Source organism: Pleuronectes platessa, chromosome 6 (genome assembly GCF_947347685.1).
Source record: "Pleuronectes platessa chromosome 6, fPlePla1.1, whole genome shotgun sequence".
Classification (NCBI taxonomy): Eukaryota; Metazoa; Chordata; class Actinopteri; order Pleuronectiformes; family Pleuronectidae; genus Pleuronectes; species Pleuronectes platessa.
In genome coordinates, this window is record NC_070631.1 from 24,991,659 (window position 1) to 25,009,713 (window position 18,055).

The window sequence follows — 18,055 nt, forward strand, 5'->3', positions numbered from 1 at the left end:
CACAGCTGCGTGAAAAGCCGCAGAGGCAGTTGCAGAAGCATGCACCGGCCTTAAGTGACCACAGTAAATGATGCAGACGATTCCTCTGAGATTTCATAGCTCCCCCGTGGTCCTATCTTGCCATTTTAAAGTAAAAGTTAAGTCAAAGGATCTTGAGCTGCCCCAAAAATGTTTTGAGTTTTTACTTGGGTCATGCAACACCCATCCACAAAATTTCAAGAAAATCATATCAGTACTTTTTGCTTAATTCTGTAGTTTTTCACGTAACAAACAGCCTTGAAAACATAACCTCCTTGGCAGAGGCAATAAAGCATTACCTTACAGCCAATACCAGCTCCCAGTATGTACAGGCTCATGGCTGAGTTCTGATAGATGTAGCAGGAGCCCCGCTCACCACACTGATCCTGCCACAGTAAGCAGGAGATGTCAATCACTGAGCCAAATGCTATGGGTCCTGGAATACTCCCTGTGAAGAGAGCAACATAGATTGGGTGATCTTTGCACAAGTGTGAAGTAGGTTAAAAGAGGCACGCTATGTTCAGGTTCATGGCTTTCATATGGGTTACTACTGTCTCTTTAATGCCCCCCTTATGATAAAGCTCAGTCTGCTGTGATTGGCCAGCTGTCCCACTCTGGTCTGATTGGTCCACCCCTTTCAGCAGTTGTGGGAAATGTCGGCCTCCACTCTCACTCTACTTAGCTTTGTTAGGAGGATAGACTCGCCACTTGGTAAATGTATGTAAATGTTGGGTTATTTTGAAATCACGTTACATCAAAATTGTGCAGACTTTGGTGGCCTTTACAAACCCACAGAGCTCAACAGCGTGGTTCAGGAAGTCAAAATCCCATTCATTTTCAGAGTAGAAATTTGAGTATCAACCATAATAACCTAACCATCCAAGATAAAATTACTACAAGCTTCAAGATAATGAAGCCATGTTATATTCTTCTGTAGGAGCCAAAAGTATGTACGTATGATTTCATCAACTGCATTTTGTGTTGTATTATTTACATCAGAGTACTACACTACCCACAATCCATGGCTGCATTATCAATGTCTCTTTGAATTCACGGAAAAACTGTGAAAAATATGATTTTATATTTATATGTAAATAAAATTACCACAAATTTGAAGTTGATGGAAAGGGATAATTCACAATGGTTCAAGGGATGCGTAGTTCCTTCACTCTAATAATTATGTACATAGTTTAGCCTTTTTCCATTTTCTAATATATTTTTCTAAAAGCAAAGCTTTTATAGTTAGGATTCATTTCATTGTTGGTTGATCTGGTTACAGGCTTAAAACTCTTTTAGCCTTTTTAACTCTGAAAAACTGAAAAACCATCATATTTCTCCTTTTAGCACTTTGCCTGTAAATTTAACTCAACCCATACAAGTTTACTTACCAAATACACGCATAAGAATCCACTGGATGCCAAGTGCAAAGGATCTCTGGTTGTCTGGTACACACCTACACAGCACAGTGTTGGTCAGACATGTAAGCACACTGTACATCAGACTCCATTACAATACAGTTTGACACTTTCTCTTGACGGTAACACCCTAAGGCTCCCGGCCTCTTACTACAACAGACACTAGGTCTCTCATGAAATGTTGTTATAATTAATCAATCAATCATATTTTATTTGTATAGCCCATATTCACAATCACAATATGTCTCATAGGACTTATAAGAGATCAACTGCTTTACCAATCTCTCACCACTTGTCTCCTTTATAGCCTTTATTTACAGCAAAGTATTTTTTATCCTTCATTAATAATGAGATTTAACCCAGGCCTCCCATTTGGCAGGAAATCCCTCAGTGTTCCATCATCATTATGTTACGTAAATCCGGAGGTATAGTCACTGCAGTGGCTGTGGATCAGACTCAAGACTGTAAATAAAGATGAACGATATGTATCCACTTCCTCCCACTGTACTAAATGAAGCCCAAATATCCCAGATACGGGTACAGACTTTAGCTGCTTGGACGCAGAACCATTTGTGTTAACTCTTGCTAATAATGTGAGTACGGGGACGGTCACACCCATGCAAATGTAGCAGTGGGGAATCTTCCTCCCATTCACTTCCAATCTGTGCAAATAAAACATTTGCTTCCTGTGGCAAACTTGATCTCAAGCTTTGATCTGTGACATTCCCCATGCAGTAACGCTAGTAAACACAACCTGCGAATATTTGCCCGTTCTCATGTGTGTGTGTGTGTGTGTGTGTGTGTGTGTTTCCATTAGACCATCTGGAGGCTCACACAGCTCCAGGAATGTCACTGTCTTCTCCAGGAGCTGTGTCTGGATGTGGTTTGTAGTGATACGTGAGGCTGACTACTCGCTGGTGAGATGACCCGCTAGCTTGGGTTGGTGCCATTTCATGCAAGTTCAAGGCTGAATTGCAGTGGAAAGGTCCCTTTACTCTGGTGAGGACTACATCTCTTAACTCCATGATAACAATATTGCTGATGTGTGTTGACGTGTGCTGATGTGCACCCATAAATGGCAGAGAGACTGCATCTCTCAAGACTATAAGGCGGCCGGAAAAAAATGTTAGACTCACAGTCACACCCAGACCCAGGAGCAGTGGGCAGCATATAACACTATCCAGAAAAGAACCATCATATTTAGTTTAATAAATATATATATGATATTGAATTGATTGATAACTGAGATAGGCTTGCAGGGGGGTCCACCCACAAAATATGTTTCCCAAGAGGGGCAAGAGCCCTTGCAAAAAGAAAAAAAGAAAAAAGTGGGGAGTCTCCTTTGTGTCGTGTAAAGCGAATCTGACCTGATAAAGTTTGTAAGTAGAGTTAAGTAGACTTAATGAGTTTATGGCAAGATGGCAGAAATCAGAAACACATAAAGTTAATGCCAAGAGGGCAATACCAAAATTCAAGCTTGGGTTGACAAAAGAGTATAAGCACATCAGTGAAAAAGTGCAGCTGTTTCCAGCCCGGAGGCCAAGTCACGGTTGAGTGAGATAAGGCCTGACTGCATCTATACTGATAGGGGCACCACACCAAAATTGGTCAGCGTTGGCTGCAGGAGGGAGAGAGGGGGGTGTGTGGCTTTGGCAACGGTGCCAGGGAGGGAGTTGGATTGTACACAGGTGGTCCTTGTTGGATAATCACTTCCGCCCTTTAATAAACAGTAGCGCGCTGTGACTGGTACCCCCCCCCCCCCCCCCCCGAAAAAAACGAAACAGACCAGATCACAAGAGACAACTGCATGTGTATGTGTGTATATGTGAGACAGAACACTGCGAGTGTACGTGTGTATATGTGAGAGAGATCCAGTAAAGTCTGGAAAGACGTAAGAATAAAGTCGCAAACTAACCTGTACTGGAGAATCTGGGGCTTCATGGACTGGAAACCCGGGGTATACAGTAGCTACTCTTACAAGCGCTTAGGCCTCAAAGGACTGGTTCAGGGAGCAACAGTGTAGTTGGTATACCTAGTAATAATACGTGTGAGGCAACTCCCGACTATGAACAAGGAGATACATCTAAACTAGTTACTTGTGAAACTAAGGGTGAGCGATATACCGAATATGCTCGATGTATCATGGCTGCGTTTAAAAAACCTGAAGTGCTTTAGCCAGGGGGTACACAAAAATATTAATACTAAATATATATTGCTATTGTGTCGGTGAATAGAGTTAAAAAAAGCTCTGTAAAGTCAGCTGACTGTGTGTTGGCCTGTGTGCATTTGAGAGTGTGACGAAGTTGAGGAGTGAGATGAAAAAATGTACTTTTCAAAGGTTTAAAGTTTCAATAAGCAGTTCATAATATGCAGTAAATGAAAATAAGAACTAATATAATCAGTATAATCAGAACTAAAAACATTTAATAGGTATTAAATGTTTTAAAATTACAATCAAAATTGTCATGACAAAAATAATAATCTGGTGTTCAAATGTCCTTCTGGTTATACAAATATTTGAAGCAAATTGCTGGATGTTGTAATTTTCTGTGCAGTGTGGTTTGTTCAAGAGTTTTTGCTGAGCTGTAACGCTTGATGCTGCTCTGAGTTTGTTGATTTGTAACATCAAATGCTGCCTAAAATTTTGACAAAGTTTGTGGATTGGTTTTGATATCTTTGTTTGGAGCACTATATTGTTGAGCAGATCACCATTGGGTGGGGCTGAGGAATGCATTAATTTTGCATTGATCTGCCTGGCACTGTGAAAGTGTTGGTTTCCAGGTTAAGACAGCTGTTTGTAGTCTGTGTCGTTGGGATACATAAAGTCAGTGTCAGCTACATGCTGATGCAGTTTTATATTAAGAATCAATCGACAGAGCAGTTGTGTTCATTTTATATTTGTTTTTTGTGAGTATATTGCCCTTTCAAGTGAATTTGAAAAGGTAAGTTTAGGGGGGGATTTGCACTGTGTGAAATTGAGAGCCAGTGACCAGGGCGTGGTGCATCGCCGAGACAGAGTACGCAGTACTGATCAGAACAAGACAAGGAGAAAGAAGAAAGTTAAGGGGGTGCGGCCTATTTCCCTCCCTCCTCGAGCCCGCCTGACTTTTCTTTTTAAGTGTCTCTGTGTCTGTGGAGGTGCAGTTGTATTAAAGTGTAAAACAATTAAATGATACACACTATATGCCCAAGATATAATGCTATAAGAGTTTTGTATTATAAAAGCTAGAAAAATATAGTACTGCCCATGCTTTGTATCATCCTGTGTTGTTTGTGTTGTTAAAGGAAAAAGATAGAAATTGTAATTCATCAGTGCATTGTGAAATCAAATTAACCCACAGTAACCTGGGTTTAAATCTATAACAGCCTGCAGTCAAAATATTGAAATCACTTGCTAAAACTTATAAAAGCTGTAATTGTCAAATTATCCCCAAAATGATCATCTAAATTCAAGAATACAGCGACAATATGGGTACACCATTAGTTGTCCTGGGCATAAAATATCCATCAAAGAAAACAGGCAATGAAAAGATGTCTGAAAAATGGGAGAAACAAACTAAAGGGTTGGACCCATTGCCAAAGTGAAACTTGGCTGCAGTACGGGAAAAACTTACTCCAAGTTGTTGGCTCGAGAGATATACACACTAAGTGAGACTGGAAATGTGGCGTGCACTCTTGCACGTCTGCACATGTCAGCAATATTGTTATCAAGGAGTATAAGAGATGTAGTCCTTTCTGGAATAAACAAACCTTTCCACTGCAATTCAGCCTCAGTGTGTTTTTCATGAGCAATCTTCTACAACATTATTAAAATTGGTTTTAATGAGTAATAACAAAAATTCATTTTTAAATAATTAATCTTACTATGCAGGCTACAACCAGAATCAACACCTCAGACGCCATCTTTTTAATTATTTAAATGTGGCCAACTACCTGAGTGTTGCGGTGAGCGCTGGGATGCTACAGAGGAACGTAAGGAAGATGACGAGGAAAATGAAGGACAGGAGAACCGGCATGTAGTGGCAGGAGCTGCCACACTTCCCTGCCAGAGCAAAGCCTGCCTTGCCCCAGGACGCGTTCCCCACCACACAGCTACATCCAGAATACACCTGAAAACACACACACCATGAGCAGATATACAGACACCTCCTCTAAACAGGGACTAAAAGCTTCTTGTTTAGTAGTGAAGTTATTTATGGGTTGCTGACAGAATATGTTATTTAACAAGATCTGAAATAATTTGTCTAATTGATGCAACTGGGCAATTGGATGCTGCACTTGTATTTATATATAATATATATTAATATAATTCTAATATTATACTATGTTGAAAAGTTGTATTGTACATGTGCAGAGTACTTAAGTAAACTTACTGAATATTTTGTTCGCCACCCACTGTGTGGCACAGCGTCACATTGCAGTGTAAGAATAAAACACAGTGATGTCAAAAATCATTATTTTTTGCTATTTTACAATAATTTACTTTAGTTGTTTCTACGTAGATTATTATGGAGCAGTTATGTCGCAGGAGCACAACTAACGCTGTTGGTTTCAATGTTAATGATGAAGTGGATCAATAATCTTCTTCAATTCACCTCCTCAGGTCTGCACCACCACTTTCCTGTCTCTAAAATGTTTGTATACATGGGTTAAAAGGTATAAATGAGGCCCCTGGTGATTTATAATTCTTAAGAGCGTCATTCTGAATATGAACAATACTTGGACACTTCTATGACAGTGTCACTGTCCATCACCAACAGCAAAAACAACATTGAAATATATTTTCCATTTGTTGGCTGTTTGAAGTTGCCCAAACTGCCTTAGATCCTCAGAAGTAAAATGACACGAGCACTGTGAGAACTGTACCTGTCTGCCAGTGGAGTGTTGGGTGTGGTTGATGAAGCTGCAGCCAGCGTGGCAGGGGGAGTAATACATCACACCGTCTGCCCCACACACAGGGTTATACAGCTCTCTGACACAGCCACAGTCTGCATTACAGCCCACCGTCAGGTCCTCTTGGGTAGAAGAGCTTCAGACATGAAGGGAAGGACAGACAGAAGTGACAAGGGTGAAGGGGGGATCAAAACAATCAACACAAGAATAAGCGTGAGAAAGACAGATGCAAACAAACAGACAATACAAACAGGGAGAGAGGGCAGAAAAGTCATTAGTCTGTATGAATGTGCTTGTGAATGATTTCTCATTTTTGCTCTGTGATAATAAATATCTTCTGAAGTCACTACTGTAAAAGTGGGCATGATTAAAACTACATCAGGACATCTTTGTGAAAGAAATGAAACCTATGATTACTCTTTACATCAATTGGGTTAAATGGATTTACGTAAATAAACAATGTTCACCTGTTTCTATGGTGCAGGTTGCTGGGGTTGTCATACAGGTGTTCGTACTGGTCCAGTTTGTGTTGCTCCGTGAGACCAAAACGGTACGGTGCAGTGACACCAGCCATCGGCACGTTTGGGCAGTAGATGAGAAAGACGAAGACGGTGAGCAGGCTGATCACTGTGCACATAATGCAGAAGTTTATGATACCTCTACAACGCAGCTTCAGCCTTTTCACGATGTAGCCGCCGAGGAAGGTGCCACCACCTCCTGCTGGTACCACCATGTATCCTGGAGAAGGGAAACAGAATAAAGACCCAAGCTGTCGGGCTGCTGTCTCACTCATAGGCCAGAATATGAAGAATTAAGAATTAAGAAGTAAAAACAAATATGAATTTCATAACACAAGTCAAAGTGAACGTTTTTACCCAATTTTAGGAAATTCGCTTGAGGAGTTCCCTAGATGTTTCCCTCCAAAGAAACAAATCAGTTTTGTCCGGCCAGAGTGACCTAGACCGTTAACCACCAAGATCGAAAAAGTCTCATCATCCATGATACCCACTAAACCAGTCTTTTATTTTAAACAGTGTCCAAACTACGGCCCGCGGGCCATCTGCGGTCCGCAATCCATTTTAAATTGGCCCGCCTCAACAAAAATTTAATTAAATTATATTTTTTATATTTTGAAACTAACAATTTAGTAGCACTTAAATGGCACTTAATTATAGCGCTTTGTAGTTTTGCTTTATTTTTGAAGAAATTGTACTTTCTTGATTCTCGGTGTTCTGGGTTTGTACCCTTGAATGCACTTATAGTAAGTCGCTTTGGATAAAAGCGTAAGCTAAATGAAATGTAATGTGATGGACTATGGCCCCGTGTATTGCAGCTGTCCCTCAGAACGCCGCCACCCCCCCCTGTCATCAGTCCGCTCCAGGGCAGGGGGGCTTGGCGGCGTGAGTAGCCCAGATCTTCGTATTTTTTTCTATATGTGGCCCTCGGGATAAAAAGTTTGGACACCCCTGTACTAAACGGTTCAACCAAATTTGAAGAAATTCCGTCAAGGTAATGTATAGAAACAGAATGCCTCCAGCAACTGACTGTCACCAAAATTTGTTTACTGGAATACAAATAAATGATTGAACCAACCCAAAAACCTTACAACAAATGCAACAGCTAATTATGTTTTGTACATGTTTGATGTCTGAGCTTCTCTAATTGAAGGTTTACACTTGAATTTACGTCTTTATCTGTCACTTACCAAACAATGTGGCAGCCTCTGATGCACTGAGACTGAGCTGAGACTCCAAGAACTTTGGACTAAAGGTGGACATGCCAGTAATGATGATGGCCTCAGTGGCTCCAGCCAAGCACAGAAACAGGAAAGTGGGATTCTTTAAGAGTAGCAGCACCGATCTGTGGAGGGAGAGAGTGAGAGACGGTAGGAGGCAGCAGTGAGCACCACCACTGAATGAACCTTAACGTCCTTTTTCGCGCGTTTCTCTATTTGCTGCGTGTTTCTCTCTATTTGCAGCGCGGTGCTGCGCGTTTGTGTATTTGCTGCGCATTTCTGTAATGTGTTGTGTTGTGTTGTGAAATTGATGAAGATGTTTTCTTACTTTGCTTGTGTTTTGTCAACGTGCATGTGTTTTCTTAAGTTACTGTTCGTTGAGCTCTCAGGGCCACTGTACTGAGCTCATAGTAAACACTGTAGTAAGCTGACACTGACATGCCTGAAAGAGAAGGTGAAAAATGTATCGGTTGCAGTGGAAGTTGCAGTAATAAAGATCAGATCGCAGTTGTAACTCAGTCAAATCTATAATTTTGACTCTATTTCGGGTGCAATTAATGGCACAAAAAAGCTGATTCTCTCATGTACAAACAAAAACCCATCTCCACTAAACCCATAACACCTCCTCTACCGCCCTTTTGTTATGGAGGTAAGTCTTCTACCTTGGCATATCTTTGACTGATTTGCCAAACTGAGGGTCTGATGCTGTGTTGTTGCTTCCGTCCTTAAGCTGGTGGGCCTCAGACACCCGCATTGCCATGTACTCCTGAGCACCTGCAGGAAGAGTCAGAGTAAATAAATGACAAGTTGAAACTGGACAGTCAAGAGGCTTAATATTATTAATGTGAAGTTTATTTCCTTTTTTTATTCACGAGGTCTTTCATTTTGGGAGTATTGCTTCTTTGTTACATGTTCAGTTTCTGAAATGTGTTTACTGAAAACCCTGTCCTCTCCCTCAAATAGACCCAGCCCATGAGTACATCTGTTCTGCTCTTGCTCAAAACTGTTGGAAACTGTGCACTCATATCATGGCATCATGTTGGGTGGGGAAATCTTTCACAAAAATGTCAGAGTAGAAGTTTGGCAAACGGGCACAAGAAGCGTGGGATCAGAAGTCCTCGAACTGACGCACAGGAAATTTAGTGCAGCAACAGTTTACCTTGAAGCAGACAAACAATTTTGAGCTGGAGCAGAGCAAATCTGGGCATATAACTGAAGGCAAGTTAAAGTTTGAGTGAAACCGTTAAAAAAATCAGAATGTGAAATGAGTAAATGATGCTCTCAAAATAAGAAGACTGCACTCTATAAAGATAAAGATAGGAGAGAAACTCATTAATATGACTGCTTTTATGCTTCTTTACTTCACTGTAAGAAAGTGAAAGAGAAAGGGAGTGTGTGGGTGTGTTTGTGCAATGGGAGGGAGGAAAGGAGTGGTACCTGGTAGCTGACGTGGGTAGCCTAGGATAGGGAAAGCTACCAGTACACCTGCCGCTCCTCCTGCAAGGAAGCCGATCCACCAAGCCCCGACCCACAGAGGGTTTTCTGGAGTCATCTCAGTCCTGTAATTATTATAAATATATATATATATATAAAACCATTTACATAATACATTAATCACATTTTTATTCCTAAATAGTTGGAAAAAAATGTATTACCTATTTATATAATAGTTTTTTTTTATGTTATTTTTTAATTATTCTACTCTGGTTCATGTCAGCATTACTAGTGCTTTTCTAGTTGAGTCTGTGATTAACAGCAGACTCACAGTAGATGGATCTCTTCGTAGATATTCAGGAAGTAACCTCCCAGCAGATAGCCTGCAGCAGGACCCAAGATGCTTGCAGTGTAAAAGATTCCTGTAAAGAGCGAGAGAGAAAGAGAGACAGAGCAAAGCATAAGGCCACAGGTGTGTCCTTACAGTCACTGTCTACTTCCTGTTTCCTGTTACTAGTCCTCCAGGAAAGACCCATTGTTCTTTACAGTCTGTATCTACAAAGTTGATGTTTCATGAAAAAAATTGTGGATTGAAGTGAGAACCTGAGTTTGTGATTTTTGGTGTAAGAATTTCCCTCAGTCACACTGTAATGTGATGCTATTTGAAATGGGCAAACAGGGCAAAGCGATTAGGCATGTTTTGAACTACAGCTGTTGAGAGAGAATGCCGATGTGTGAATATGAGTCATGATGACAGGTAAAAAAGGGAAATTACAGGTGTCTCTGGGGATGGCAAAACAACAAGGAAATGGCACTGTGTTGGTGAGGGTAAAGGAGACAGTCAGCAGCTTTTCCTCTGCTTTTATGAGCACACACTGCCTGAGACAGTTGTAATTTCTGTCACAAATAAAATTTTCACTTTTATAAAACAGTTAAATATGTGAGTAATTATTATAATATCTCTTGCGATTTGAAAATCAGATTCTTTCAAATAGTTTTTAAAATGAGAAAATAATCCTCTGCATTTTGCGGCAGAGAGAAAAAAAATACAAACATACACAAGATATGTACACAAAGGAAAAATCCGGAGCCAAAGAAGAACAAGATTACCACATTTTAGAAAAAATAACTTAATTCAAGGCCCAATCCCATTTCCCCCCTTGGCCCAACACCCTTTTTTCGAGGGTTGTTCTGCCACTTGAAACAGAGTCACAAAGGGTAATGGTTGAATTCCTCCCTTACAAAATGGGACAGCCATTTAAGAAGCCGTTACATCATCAGTTACCGTTACGAAAACCAAACAGAGAATCAGTAATCGCCGATACGACGTGACGTAGTTTACAGGGGATGCAAATATAATAACATAGTTGAGATCGGCGGCGACATGACATTATTTACAAATACGGGATTATCGTGCAAAAAGAAGTTTGCTAGCATTCTTATTTTAAATGACCATAATAAATTGAAATGATATTAAACCAAAATATTACAATCATTATCGTAATTCTTATTAATGGATAAAATACCACAATTGTGGGTCACTCTCCCAGTTTGCTGGTGATTTGTAAGGCATACTTGGTAAACCTTCGTTTAAGGTGAGGGTCCGAAAGATCGCCGTTTCGGGGCCTATAGAGTCCCTCTGCCCTACCCCTCTGTCCCAGCAGGCATTGGGACAGCCTACCCCTAAACATGAATGCGTAAAATGAAGGGGAATTAGGGCTAAGGGGTGAAAAGGGATTTGGCCCCAGTCATTATTTGTCTTAGTTATGCTTTAAAACAATTGATATAAACAATTCAATTTGAAAATGCTCTGCTGAATGAATTACTCATGTCACTCACCTATATACACAGGCGCATAGTTGGAATGGACATTCTCATCCAGGTATGTGACCCCCAGCGTGTAGAGAGGTGTAGCTCCCACTCCGTGTAGAAACTGGCTTAGCATGAAGACAAACCGATAATTGGACAATCCTCCCCCCTGCTTGTCCTGGCACGGGCTGGTACGGTTGGCAGAACACATCCCTGTTTGTTCGAGCACACTGACCTCGTAGGGAGGTGTAATGAAGTGAGGTAGGGAAAACACCAGGGAACCCAGTGCCATGATCAGCACCCCCCATCCCAGCCAGCGAGGCTTGTGCCCCGTCCCACCAAAGTAACTGACGAAGGCCAGACAAATGCATGCAGCAATGTCGTAGGAGCTGGCGATGAGGCCAGACTGGTAGCTGTGCAAGTCAAATCTCTTCTCAATTGTTGTAATCACTGTGTTAATGAGGCCGTTGACTATCATCCCCTGGAGGAAACTAGCAGCACAGAGGAAAATCAGGACCCAACGAGAGGTGTTGAAAACTTGAATAGGTTTGGGTGACAGAGAACCCCAGCCACATAGCTGATCCACGTCAGTGGAGTTAGGCTTTAATCCCATGGGAGTCTCTGCATACGATTTGGCTTCCACCCCATATAGCTGCCCTGGGACTGTAGAAGCCCCAGTAAAAATATCAGGCCGGAGGGGACCATCAGCTCTGGGGCTGCTGGGGCCTGAGCCTATGGGGCTGCCTGTCTGGGAATCCACTGGACTGGGGGTGTCCAGAGAGGGACCCCCGCTGACAGGGCAGTCCTGTTGGTCCAGGAGCTCCTGCTTGGAACTGAAGGAGGCATCAGCATTTAACAAGATTGGCATTGCCCTTCTGAAGGCAGTGTGAGAGTCCAGTGGCACAGATGGAGGGTACACGTGGGAGGCCTTTGAACAGGGTAGACAGAGTGATATGTTTATGACCACAACATATAAAAAGCTCAAGCTGAATCAGCTGTATCAGGGTGAATATCTTGTGGTCAGGACTCTGACAGGCTTCTCTCTGAATCTATGGATCTATTCTTTGCTGGTATGGTGTAATCCATGTGTCCACAGTGCGGCTGAGTATTTCTGAAGGCTCTCAAGGTGCTTCTGTTTATCTGTACATGGTTTTACAGGTGTGAAACGTTGTACTTCATAATCCTAAAAAGAACAAAGACAGAGAGAAGAATTAAAGGGATATGGACCAATCACTTTATATAAGACACAAAAGCTTTTGGTAGTTCTGTCAGTAAATTAGGATGGCACTGAGAGAGCACACAATCAATTCCAGGAGACCCATGTCTTATTTGGATCTGCACCAGATTGCAATCACTCATAAATATCAGTCCCCTATATTTCCCCTTGATCCGGATCCCAACCAAAATTGAATGAGTTCGTCCCTGATCCATACACCCTCATGCGTCCTTCCACCAAGTTTCCCGGTAATAGGTCAAGTCCAGTTTTTGCATGATTCTCCTTCTTAATGGTTAAGTTTGTAAAATTGCAACAAACTGAGTTGCAATTTTCCCTCCCTTCTTGAGCGAGAGGAGAGCTATGGCACTCATGCGCCAAAATGCAGGGCGACCTCACCGAGCTGTCTTCTCTCCAGGGATGAGAGTCTATGGATCAAGAGTATTTCGTATGTAGGAATATTTTGCTATTGTTTTTCAGATGTGGGATAAAAAACATTACTTCTCCCAATAACTGAAATGTTCATATAACCAACACAATAAGGAGCTAAGAATAAAGCCTGATCTGTTTGTTTTCAGACACTAATTGAAGAGATGAGTGTGGAGCAGCACAGGGGCTGACAGCGGCTTCTTATGAACTCAAGGGAAACATCTTCCAGACAGTCAGAGGAACAGTTGAAATGCTGTAGTCAGAATCCTGAAAATGTGTGAGTCTACCTGTCTACCTACACACTTCTACCAGTACTGCATAGAAGTATATAGATATTCACCGGCAGTACCAGAAGGATGTTACTGTGTTTTACCATTTTATTTATTGGCAACATGGTGCTTTTAGTACAGGGAAACTGTATTGTCAAACCCAGCTGCTGTATTTTTGGATTAGGGAAGTTGTCTCTGATCCAACAAACAAAGCCAGACAGCACACAGGCTTCTTACATGGTCTTTGAGTCACCCTCCAGTCTCTCATGGCAGATTCATACAGTACTACAAGTATGCAAACACCTGCATATACATCATGAAGGATACCAACAATATTTCTTATGTTGTATCTTTTTAATGTAATTCTATTACTATTTTTAAACATTCATTTATTTTGTAATGACTATATTCATATTGCCCACCATAAATATTTGTTTACATCGAAATGAAAAGTGCAAAAAACTGGAGTCAACGTGTATCCTCGTTTTTGTCTCATATCCTGTTTCATTTGACTTTGACTTTGACTTATTTGATGACTTGTTTTTTCTGTTGATAATTTAAGTATTATCTTTCATTCAACGTCTTTTCTTATTTGATATGTCTTTTCTTATTGTAGGCTCACTACACAGTTAATATAACTTAGATATGAGTTTTATATGCTATTATTTTTGCTTTAGAAATCTTCCACACTGCCTCTTTAACAGAAAGACATACAAGCAGATGCAGATGAAAGCATAACCTTGATGGTGCAGGTAATGAATCTGAATTTTTTTATTTCTTGAGAACAAAGTAATCCTCAAATCAAAGTATGATATGTAAACAACTGACATTGTGGCCTGTTGTTACCATGGCTGCCATCTAATATTGTGTTTTGGCACATTTGGATGCCAGGGGAAGAAAACCAACATAAACACACTGTCTAATATGCAGACTTCGCAGTGGAGCTGAGACAATGTATTCAGCTTCCTCTAGAGTTCTGGGACTAAATCTATTCAAGCTTTTTTTTAATTATACAACACAGTCTACAAAAATTAGAAGTTGCACATTAACACACAAGCTTAACTAAGCAACCTGTGAAATCTCCAACAACACACATGGGAAATGAATCATAACAAACCCTCTCTGCTCCAGCGAGCATAACTACAGATCACAGCTTTCATTAAAACACCCGTAAAACACTGTGCAAATCAAACTGTTATATAACAAAATTCCATTTGATTCCTAAGTGAAGCTTCAGATAGAATTTCCACAATTCTACTCTAACACACAGTCGTATAATAATGCAATGTTTACTATTACTCCTGAACATGTGGTGAACAGTATTGATACGGTTTACTTTTAGATCTCACTAGATAAATCAAATTCATGCAAATGTGCAAACTGATATTGCAGCAGCATTGTCTGTCTATTGGTTACTATGTGTGTATCTATGTTTAAGATAAGAGTTGGAAGAGCTCTGTCAGAATTATAACTATAAAATCAAGTCTGTGTATTAATTTGTCTTAAACTATCTGAGCTTTTTATTCCACAAAATGACTGAGCATATCACAATTTGAGCTGTTAGTTGAAGAGGAAGTTGAAGTATTACTTTCATCACTGACCAATGTCCTCAAGAACAAAATTACAGGCAAGTGGAAAAAGTAACGCAACTGGTTCCCTGGTGCTTCACAGCCATATCTCTGAGCAAGATCTTTTAAAGCCGATGTGGACTGATGGATGTCGAAATAAAATGTAGCAAAATTAAGGTTAAATAAGTGTAAGATACATTTGTGCATTAACGTGTGAAACCAATGCTTCGATAAGATTTCCTCCATAAAACAATTGATTAAATCAGATTTAATTAAATGAGCAACATTCAGGAAAAAATTAAAAGTCTATTAATTTGAATCAATATATATAAATATGATTTAATATCATTTAACTGTCCATAAAAACATATGCTTGTAAATATATTTAAACATTTAATGTTTATCATCCTACCTCTATTCCCAAGATAAACAGCTCTGGGGAGAGGGCTATCCATGTAATGTCCTAAACCTGTCTCTGAACGCCCCTTGTAGGACAGCACTGATGCAGCACGTCAGCACGTTCATACACATCCTCAGAGGAGAGACACCCCCCTTCCTAGGGAATAGCTCCCTGATACTGCAGCTCCACTGCCTCCCAAAGGACATGAGCTATATTTCCTTGATCCCTTGAGCTTCCTTAGGTGTACACTGAAACAAAATGGTTATTATTAATTCAAACTTTGAACTGGAGGGTACTCTAGTAATACAATTTTAGTAAAACAAATGTTTCCTTTTTCGTTTCTAGTAAAATAAGGTTTGCACTTAAAAACAAAATAAAAAGATTTTGAAAAAGGCACCTTAAATTAAAATAATGTGTAATTTTTTGACAAATTTATAAATTATGTAATTTGAGTTTTCTCTGTTCTTTTTTCTCTTAATATATAACACACACGTATAAACAATCTCACCAAATATTAACAGCAAAACAGCTTTAACACTTTTCTCTTTGTTCTCACTTTATCTTGTTCAGTGATAGTGAACTCTACCTTGTGGTGCCAGGATTTACTACCGTTAAGACGAAAAAATATGAGCAGTTTAAAATAAGACTACCCTAAATGCGAGAAAAGCTGCGCATGTTAAAATAGAATCGGTCCGTCACTATATAATAACAGGTCTGGGTCTGTATAGAACAGAGTCAGGGTCCGGCCGGACCGCTATCCCCCTATTGGGGACCTATTGTCGATGATCATTGTAGATTTTCCAGGTGAGTCTATGCTTTGGCTGCGGGCAGCCACCTCCCAATGTATAATATGGGATGTCCATATTAGACTATTTCACAATATATGAAGTATTGCTAATATCAAAATATATCATTATAATTACCATCGTATTGGGTGTGTAACTTTAAAGGTTCAGTGTGTAGAATTAAGTGAAATATATTGCAGCTGAATAACCCTCTCACCTCACCGACCCCTTGAGACTGAACCTCAGCCTTCAGTTGTCATAAAAACTTAAAAGGTGTTTAAGTTGTTCAGTTTGGAGGACTGTAAAAAACAAGGCGGCCTCCGTAGAGAAGACCCGCCCCTGATGTAAATATATAGTATCCAATATAAAGGGCTTATTCTGGGGTAAAGAAACAAACAAGTGAAAACATCACTAGGATTATTTCATATTCAGTTTCTTTCAGTAGATCCCTTTCACATAAATCTTACACACTGGACCTTTAACGAACTGTTTAACCCTCCTCAGGGGACTTCCCTGGCTTTGTGGCCCAAAGCAATGTGAGGCAAGTTACTTGGAAACACCAATATTTAGTACCATTATTACCTCCGCCAATGAGGTTATATTTTACCCCTGTGTGTCTTTTTGTTTGTAAACAGTAAACGATAATCAGACAAACAAGTGCTGGAATTTACAAAACATGGTTTTCATTTAAAAAATCTGCATACAACATTGAGTCTATGACAGTGGTCAGTGCTCTTCACACTGATTTGACATTCATTCAGTTTAGACTGTGCTGCACCTAAGTCTTTAAAGGACAAACTCTGATTATAGCCTTGACTGTATTAAGGCAAAACATGTCAACCAGACTCACCAACTGATCCTCTCGAGGTGGGCGTCAGACAGCTTATGAATACAACACAGTCTCAGTCAGTGAAGCGCTTGACATTATTCAAACCAGAAATAGAAACACATAAATTCATGCTGCTCATGTAAACTGGTCTGTCTTCTTTTTTCTGATTATCTAAGTCTATTGTACTGGATACCTCACAGCTATTTACATTTCCAGCATGCAACATTTGTTTGCTGAAGGTGTGGTAATAATTACTCTGGTATTGTGTATCTACAGAAAATGAAAGTAACAAGGTTATCTGACTTGTTTTAAGTGGTCTTCTGACTTTTAAAAGGGACTTTTTTTCTCTCCACAGTCCCCGAAGTGTTTGCTCATCGTTGGAACTGTGGGGTTTCTCGATCATTTTGAAGGTCCCGACCTTAATATGTAATGGGCCTTGAGATAATATATGGTATTACACTGCTTAATATGCTTGGAAGGGATTACACTCACACCTCAGTGTATCTAAATTATCTAATATTGCCTGTTTGCATCAATGTAGTTGACTTCTTACTTGTGGTTATGGCAGGCCATTGTCTAGACACAAAGTTGACACCAGTCGACCGGTTGAGTTTTCATTCTGGTGTGGCCACAGTGGTACGACGACTAGTGATAATATGACTAACTCTGGAACTTTTCCACCAGAGGGAAGGGTGAGCATTTTGGGGCATTTGCAAATGTGCAATGTCTTGAAATCTATAAAGTCAAGTTCAAGCCACAGGTGTCAGGATCCCAATAAATCATAGAATAATTCAGGGCCATCGTAAATGACTCAACACCACTGTCTATTGCATTAACCTCTTTAATGCTAAAGCAACTGCTTTGCTTCGTTCAGACATTTGTTGTCAGATGGTTTTCCAGGCTTCAGTGCGTCATTCTTCGGACTGGGTCTTTGCAATAGTAATTTTGGAAGAGAGGAGCTCAAAGCTTTAAATCATACCAAACTGAGATGAAGACACCTACTCAAATAAGACTGATATACAGTTTATAAGACATTGGCAGTGGGAAGATGTTGTAGCGAGCTCTGTGGCATAAGAAACAAGGTCCAAACCATGGATTCAGCTTTGTGTTACAGCTCTATTAAGGGGGCAACCCGATAATGGAAAGATCAAGCCATGTACCTTGAGAATACATGCCCACGAGGAGCAGGTCTCCAGTTAGACTCTCCGGTTGGACCATTTACTGTATGTCCTTGCCCTCTTCTCTCCCTACATTGAAT

General features: G+C 40.3%; 1 protein-coding gene across 7 annotated transcripts in view; it reads right to left on the bottom strand.

The window, feature by feature from the left end:
• Nucleotides 1-18,055, bottom strand: part of slco4a1 (solute carrier organic anion transporter family, member 4A1) — a 31,663-nt gene that overhangs the window by 8,437 nt on the left and 5,171 nt on the right. For 4 of the 7 annotated variants that reach the window (XM_053424631.1, XM_053424634.1, XM_053424632.1 and 1 more), the window contains 10 exons: nucleotides 11,335-12,487; nucleotides 9,827-9,917; nucleotides 9,499-9,620; nucleotides 8,724-8,835; nucleotides 8,032-8,186; nucleotides 6,794-7,064; nucleotides 6,300-6,462; nucleotides 5,367-5,542; nucleotides 1,407-1,471; nucleotides 318-466 (listed from right to left, as the gene is read on the bottom strand). In XM_053424631.1, coding sequence (XP_053280606.1) covers nucleotides 318-466; nucleotides 1,407-1,471; nucleotides 5,367-5,542; nucleotides 6,300-6,462; nucleotides 6,794-7,064; nucleotides 8,032-8,186; nucleotides 8,724-8,835; nucleotides 9,499-9,620; nucleotides 9,827-9,917; nucleotides 11,335-12,172 — 2,142 coding nt within the window. In that variant the 5' untranslated portion in view covers nucleotides 12,173-12,487. Of the gene's footprint in view, nucleotides 1-317; nucleotides 467-1,406; nucleotides 1,472-5,366; nucleotides 5,543-6,299; nucleotides 6,463-6,793; nucleotides 7,065-8,031; nucleotides 8,187-8,723; nucleotides 8,836-9,498; nucleotides 9,621-9,826; nucleotides 9,918-11,334; nucleotides 12,488-15,195; nucleotides 17,240-18,055 lie in introns of those variants that run through there. The other 3 variants (XM_053424635.1, XM_053424633.1, XM_053424630.1) reach the window with 2 other exon arrangements.